We start from the raw sequence: 7,634 nt of genomic DNA on the forward strand, positions 1-7,634 counted from the left end.
GGTCTGTGGGTCTGACCCTGAGGGGATATTTCCACGTCTGCGTCGATGATTCAGACGAGGTTAATAACCATTAACAAGTTAAAATCCTTTGATGTTTGTGTGTGCGCAGGTCTCCATAGGGAAGATGTACGAGGCCCAGAAGACTGTGGTCGATTAACAGGAGGCGGAGTCAGACAGAATTGACATCAGCGAGCAGATCACTGCCCCGACCTCCAAAAGCAAGAACGCCCAGCAGCTCCTCGTCTGGATTAAACTCTTTAATGTCACTGTGAACGGGTGGGAGAGGGGGAGATGCATTATGGGAGATGTAGGAGGGTAGAGGTGGAGTTTAGTGCTTGAGTTTTGTTTTCTGGGACACACCAATCAGAACATTTGATGAGTCACGGGTCAGCGATGATGCGTTCACTGAGAAACTGAAACATTGGTAAATAAATTCACTTTAATCAGAGTTGGAGCAGATTTTCAGTTTAAAAGCCTCCAGATGAAATAAAGATGAATGTTCGAGTGTTTGAGTCTGAATCACTGTGATCACTGACGCTCAGCAGGTTGCTGGTTCTATGCCAGCTGTCGCAGGTGAGAGGCGGTACACCTGGACAGGTCGTCCTGCATGTCTGCAGGCTGCAGCAGGGAGGACATGCTCCACGCAGAGAGGCCTCCACCTGCTGGGAGGTGATGGTGCTAACCTCTGCACCATCGCACCTCTTCAGCTGCTGCGAGGTTAATGATGCTAACACACCGCTGGAGTCTGAGCTCTGGGACGTGATTGGTCAGAGCGTCCGGCTCGCACTTCTGACAGGTGACATCATGGCGGCTGAACTCGACCCCTGTGAATCCAGATGAAACCGGCCAATGAGGATGTTTGAACACACCTGAGTCCAGCTGTGAGCTGAAGCGTGGTCAGTGGGAGGAGGAGGTGGAGCGCTGCTAATAATAGAGCCTTGTTGGTTTAAGAGTGACCCAGTTCCACAGAAACGCGGTGAGAAAGATCACGTTGCTCAATCTGAGGCCGCCGTTTCATCAGACGAGCACAGGACGCTCCGCGGCGGTTCTGCAGAGACGCCACGTGCACGAGCTGCTTCCACACACAGGACCTCAGACCCACGGCACGTTCAGCCAAAATATACACATCAGAGCCCAGCACCACCTCTGTCATCCTCCACCTCAAGCTCAGGATTCACATACTCTGCTAAAGACAAAAAAGCAGCCATGATTAGCCAACCAATCACCTCTCAGGCTGAGAGAGCAAGCAGCATCAACGGCACTTCCTCTAATGACCACTAGAGGCTCCAGCAGTGGGTCAGCCCCACAGACTCCCAGGTTAAAATATACACGTTTACATCCTGATAAACTGTTTTGGTCTCTAGTGATCATTAAGGCTCAACGTTAGCATTATTAGGGGCGTCAAGGTCACATGTATTTCTGTAGCACATTTCCAGACGGACGATGCTGCACAAAGTGCTTAACAACATAAAAATGTGATTAAAAGGAAACAATGTAAAACAATAATAGGACACGAAAAGAATTAAAACAATAACTAAGACTATTAAAATAAGACCAAAATGTCTGGGTCAGTGTGTTAAAAGCCAGAGCATAAAAATGTCTCTTTAGTAGTGATTTAAAGTGATCAAGTGTTTGTGCAGATCTGATATTTAAAGAGAGACTGTTCCAAAGTCTGGGCCCTGCCACACAGAAGGCTCTATCACCACAAGATCTGAGATCAGTCCGAGCTGGACCTCGTGGTTGTTCCTGGAGCACGAACAGAGAGGAGCTCAGACAGGTAAGAAGAGCTCGAGCGTTAAGAGACTTAAAAACAAAAAGTCAAAGTTTAAATTGGGTCCTGTAGGAGACAGAAGCGAACACTGGGGTTATAGGCTCTCTGTTTGGTACCAGTTAGCAGGCGAGCAGCTGCATTTTGGACCATCTGAAGACGATGGATGGAGGCCTGGTCGAGACCAAAGTACAATGAATTGCAGCAGTGCAATCTGCAGGTAAGGAGAAGGTGAATGACACGTTCGCAGACGTTAGCTGGGAGGTCCGGCTTTGCCTTGGCCAGCTGTCCTAACTGAAGGAAGCAGGACTTGAAATATTTTGGGTGCCAAAAAAGTCGTAAAGGTAACGTTTGAGTTTAAAGTTGAAGCCTCGTGTCCACAGGCTGCAGCAGAGGCTCATGGATACTGTAGTGTTTGGGGCCTTGCCAGCCTGACAGACTGAGACTAAATTCTTAAATTCGCTGATTTTCCAGTGGACTCTGGCAGCAGCAGATCCAGCTTCGACTGAAACCTTCCTCCATCGCTGGGCGCCTCCGTCCGTGTTGACAGACCAAACAGATGTGCTCAGGTTGGTCAACAGCAGCAGTTCGGGAGGACCTCTGGACTTTGACCCTCGAGGCCACGGCGAGCATCAGACGCTGCATGTTTGTGCAGCGTTGCTGTGTTCTCATCAGAGCGGTGAAAAAGAGCCAGCTCTGAATTTGTTCTTGGACCTTCCTCTGATATCTGAAGTGCTCTCCATCAATGGCATATTTTAATATCTGATTTTAAATCTCCAGCCTGTAACAGTGATAATGAAAATGATGCATGCTGAGTAAATTTTCCAGCGTGCTGATGTTTAGTGAAACGTGCACGAAGCTCCAGTCTGGCTGGACATCGGGCCTCTTCAGGCAGCAGAGAGAGAAAAACTCTTATTTGAACTTATCGAATGGAGTTTCTCTCCTCTGGCAGACTTCAACCTTCAGCGAGCGCCATGATAAGTTTACGGGGTCGAGCTCAGGACTGTGGAAACGCTGCTGAGTCATTCTGTCAGCGTGGGTCTGCTGCTCGACCGCTGTGTTTATATACCGAGAAGTTTATAACTATGTCTCAGTCCATCAACCTGTTTTCAGGATTTTTGTCTCACACATCAAAATCAGTGATCATTGTTTAACTATGTGAACTCAGGCCTGTGTAAGTATCCGAGTACTGACCAGTTCAAATATAAAGACAGTAAAGACGTCCTGTTACGGCAGAAGATTATCAGAATGTTATTTGTTTGAATTTCACTGCAACATAAAGCATGCAGAAAACCTTTAACACTAAAATATAGAAAATGTTGTTTTCATGTCATTTTCATGCTGGACTGAGTGAATCTCACAGCACAAACACAAAAATATCAGAAGTTTGAACCCGAGTCTGCAGATGGTGCTCGGATTTATGTTCATTTCAAGACCCGCTGCTCTGGCAGAGGCTGATGCTTCAGGTTAAAATGCACTAATCACAGTTATCCTCTAGATATATGTTGGGAAAGTATTTGATAAATGAAATTAAAAACTGACTGCATTCATTATAAACATTCAAGCTTTTTGCCATAAAAACGAGCCGCTCCAAAATCCTGCAGCTGGACTGTAAATGGGAGCAAACTGGAATCATTTCATGGAAAAAGGAAACTTTCAGAGCTGCGCACATCAACCCTGCAGTCTGGCCACGCCACTGATCTGTGACACGAGGAACTGAAGCCCAGACCTGCAGCTCCGTCACGGAGAACATCTGGTTGTAGGAGGAACTGAAGCCAAACACCAGCTTCAAGTGGGATCTGAACCTCTGAGAGGAGGCCCAGAGTTACCCAGCTGAGCCGGCTCACGCCGACCTGCTCTGACACTGTCGCGCACTAATGAAGAGCTGATCTGACTCTGAAGTGTGAAACATGGCTGCGTGTTTGAGCTCAAACACAGAAAAATGACTCAGCGAAACTCTGAATCCAGACCCACAGATAAGGGGGAGTTTACTTAAGCTGAACTTGAACCTGAGACCCTCACAGCTGTGACCCTTCTCCAAACCTGCTGAGCCGCTCGCCTGTGTCCACAGCAGTGTGGAGGTCCCACTGTGGCAGTGGTGGGAACCATTATAAACTCACTTTCTAGAAACAAGAAGCTGAAAGCTGGATTTGAACCTTCAACCTCTGCTCAGAGCCGCAAACTGATCTGCTCTGATGATGACCCTGACTGAAGCAGGCGGCTCTTGATTGGTCCAATCTGTGTAGAAGAAGACTGAAATGATGCAGGCAACGCCCACTTTAATGTGAGCGCGACAGACGGCGCGTTTGAGAGTCTGAACCGCCTCCTGCAGCTGATGGAGAAGCTTCCCTGTGGACGATCTGCACACAAACACACACAACACAAAACGAACACACATGGAAACAGAAATAACGGCCTCAACAAAGGTCGTTGGGTCCAAATAAAGCACGATGAAACATTTATGTATGAAAGAAACTCTAAATGCAACCAAAGCACAAAAGTCCTGCTGAAATAAATCAGGATGAATCTCACACTGAAGAAAAACAGAAAGACTTCGGCTTCCAGCGTCACTTTTATTTGTTTCAAAGGACACATCGAGTAAAAAGACAAAACTTGACATCCTGAACATGAGCAGCTTCATTTTTAATCAGGTCACAAAAATCAAACAGTTTCATTACACTGTGACGTCACACCAAGCCCAAGCGTGACAGAAAATGCACTCAGCAGTTAATCCATCTATTCTTCAAATCAAGAGCTGGAGTCCGGATAGTTGGGTTACCTGTAAAAACTGTCAGCAGTTTAAAGCGTCCTCTGAGAGAAACATCTGGAACTGTCTCTAAACACATCAAAGGCTCAGTGTCAGAGGTCGGTTTAAAAAAAGGCACTAAAGGTTTAAAACCAAGGAAACAGAGGTGAGGCGTGTTGGGCCTGCAGCCTGAGACTAACTCAGCTTCACTGATCTGAGCACGGGACAGAGTGACAGGTGCCCAACAGCTGGTTTACGCAGAGATGGAGAGGTTTTACGCAGAGATGGAGAGGTTTTACGCAGAGATGGAGAGGTTTATGCACGGCTCAGGTGGCGTGGAAGGCGGCGCTGACAAAGGGCGCGTGGCCGGGCACACAGCGGTACCTGACGGTGTAGTTCTGCCCCTCGTTGTTGTCCCAGAACGCCCCCTCCTCGCACTTCAGGTAAACGGCGAGGTGCACGGCGGAGCCGGGGTCTGCGAGGGGCGGGGTGTACACGGTGAAGGCGAAGCGCTCCCCCACCAAACCCGGCTCGTTCGCAGCCACGGGCACCGCCTGCGCGTCCATGTGTGACAGCCAGCCGTTGAAGGTGTACCTCACTCCGACCTCCTTGCCGGCGCAGCCGCTCAAGACCCGCACGTGCCCCCGCACGTCCAGCTGCGTCGCGGCGAGCCTCTCTAGGCAGACCCGGTGCCGCTGGACTCTCCGCTCCGTGTCCCGGAGCTCCGGGAGGTCCGCGCGCAGGCCGGCGGCGAAGCTGTGGCACAGGCCGCTCAGGAGGTCCTGCTGCTCCAGGGGGAAGCTCCTGTGCCGGGACAGGACCTTGCTGGGGATCTGCGGCTCTTCCAGGGAGTTGAAGTGCTTCACTCGGGCCAGGCTCAGCCCCATGGAGTCCGCGAACTTCACGCGCTTCCTGCCCTCCTCCGCTCCGTGGGGTCCGTTCAGCAGGGCCGGGTACGCCGGCAGGGACTTTGCTCTCCTCCGGTCCCGAATGAACCTCTCCAGCTGAGACGCGTCCAGCTCGTCGTCCAGGTCTTCCTCATCCGCCCCCTCCTCCTCCTCCTCCTGCTTCATTCCGTTCTCCGTGGGCTCTCCGCCGGCGTGGATCTGAGGGGGTGAGCGGGACATGGGTGCCCGGCAGCCAGGCGGCCTGTGAGCTGCGGGCGGGTCCGGAGTCCGGCAGCTTGTATAGAGCCCCCCGCCCCCTGTGACAGCAGAGCGCGTGCAGTCCTCGGGGCGTAGCAGCTGTCACAGAGACGGGCGCGACGTCACGTAACAGACCGTCAACCTTCACCTGTTTGTGCACAAAGAACAAAACAACAACACAAACCCTCTGACGCGCGAGGCTCCGCCCACAAACACCTTATCCAGCAGTCTCTGGACACACACACACATACCTGTCTGACGTCATGTGGCTCAGTCAGCAGCACTGTTACATAACAGTTGTGAGCGTGCGCAGAGGATATTATTGGACCACAGGCAGACCTCAGAGGTTCGTGGAAGTGGTGGAGGTCACGATGAGTGGGGCAGCTCTCTGGGGCAGAGCGGGTCATCATCACTTGGCAGGTCGATGATTCGATCCCCGGCTCCTCCGCTCTGAACCCTGGATGTGTGTGAGCGTTACAGGCACAGGGGAAAAGCTGGTGGGAGGTGAGGAACACCTGACCGGTCATTTCTTCATTAGCTGTGTGTCCTGATCGAACCTCTGAGCTGTGAGCAGATCCTGGTGTGATGGTGCTGCTCCAGCAGAACTCTGGCTGGTGCCGGAGGTTCGGTCTCCAAACGAACCAATCACAGTTGCCGGAAGGCTGAGGTCACCTGACCAGGGACAGAAAAAACAGTGGAGTTGCCTGAATCCTCTGTGGCGGCCAGTTGTGGCCCCAGAGCCACATGTTTGACACCATAAAGTTTAAAAGAGGTGAAAGCTGCTCGATGAGGTCACGGAGAGCTGAAGTCCAGCCACAGTCCCGCTCTGTTATGTAACGACGCTCCACGTGACTCCACAGCTGCGTCATCCAGACGGCCAAAACAAACACGTGACATCATCACCACCATCATCCTGACATCATCCCATCGTTACCTTATTAGGAGGAGCAAACATGGAGGATTTAACCTCGTGTTTAGCTTCGCCACAAATCTCTCTGATCATTTCCACAGGCTGCAGGAGGAGGAGCCTGTGGAAATGATCACGTCTGTTTCTGTAGCGTTACACGCTTCGATTGACATTAGACGGTCAGATCATTAACTGGATCTTTCTGTGTTCAGATGAGCTCCTGAGGGTTTTTAATGCTCTGAGCCTCTTTACCTGGCCTCACAGGAGGTCACCAGGTCATCCTGCAGCTCTGCAGAAACGCTGACAAAGCCAGGGCTCGGTTCCCGCTTGGGATGAGGTTAACGGGGTCAGGTGGGGGCTCGAGGCTGAGTGTCCAGTTTGGTGTGCTGTGGACTGGGTGGCAGAGACAGCAGAGGTCCTGTTGTTCATCACAGAGTCATCAGTTCCTTCATATTTCAGAGTTAGAGTGACAGTAAGCTTAAGATCAACCATAGTTTAAGAACAGACAGTATTTATGAATGGATGAGAGATTTTAAAGAGAGGTATGAAGATGACACAAGAACTGATCAGAGGAACAGGTCTGATGGAGAGATGGACCCACGTCATGCTCAGTGTGTAGAAGGAGGTCCAATAGTGAGAGTCTGCAGCCATCTGTGAAGCACGACGGAGGCTCTGTCATGGCTTCACTCGAGTCTACACGCTGCCGGGGCAGTAAACGCTCACCTGGATAGAAACTCTGTCCGAGCCCGGACCTCAGCATGACTGTGGGATCATCCTCACAGAGAACAGAACAACAGAAACATCCAAAGAAGAGCTCCGAGTGTCCTTCCAGAGGCCCGCAGATCCTCACAGCTCAGAGGTCAGACGGAGCTGCAGACTCTTCTCCTGTCAGGATGTTTAGAAACTTTAAATAATGCTTCAGTTTTCGGATCAACTCAGGTAAACAGATTCAGAACGACTTCCTCACAGCTGCACAGGTTAGTGATGTGTCGGTCGCGAACGAAACGGCTCTTAGAGCCGGCTCTTTGACGTGAACGACGCGAGCCGGCTCCTTATCGCGAGCCGTCA

At 51.0% G+C, this 7,634-nt stretch overlaps 2 protein-coding genes across 2 annotated transcripts in view; one reads left to right on the forward strand and one right to left on the reverse strand.

Annotated features, from left to right (window-relative positions):
- Positions 1-519, forward strand: part of lyrm4b (LYR motif containing 4) — a 42,391-nt gene extending 41,872 nt beyond the window's left edge. Inside the window, exon 3 of the mRNA XM_005750620.2 lies at positions 110-519. Within this exon, the coding sequence (XP_005750677.1) occupies positions 110-157 (48 nt within the window). The 3' untranslated portion in view covers positions 158-519. The remainder of the gene's footprint in view (positions 1-109) is intronic.
- Positions 520-4,398: 3,879 nt separating this feature from the next.
- LOC102213904 (protein phosphatase 1 regulatory subunit 3G) lies at positions 4,399-6,332 on the reverse strand. Its single transcript, XM_005750622.1, has 2 exons — positions 5,911-6,332; positions 4,399-5,807 (listed from the first exon to the last, which is right to left on the reverse strand). The coding sequence occupies exon 2, from the start codon at positions 5,639-5,641 to the stop codon at positions 4,841-4,843; it is 801 nt and encodes a 266-aa protein (XP_005750679.1). The 5' UTR covers positions 5,642-5,807; positions 5,911-6,332; the 3' UTR covers positions 4,399-4,840.
- Positions 6,333-7,634: the final 1,302 nt, after the last annotated feature.

The sequence above is a fragment of the Pundamilia nyererei genome, unplaced genomic scaffold (genome assembly GCF_000239375.1).
Source record: "Pundamilia nyererei isolate P.nyererei 1_Seehausen unplaced genomic scaffold, PunNye1.0 scaffold00281, whole genome shotgun sequence".
In the NCBI taxonomy this organism is placed as follows: domain Eukaryota; kingdom Metazoa; phylum Chordata; class Actinopteri; order Cichliformes; family Cichlidae; genus Pundamilia; species Pundamilia nyererei.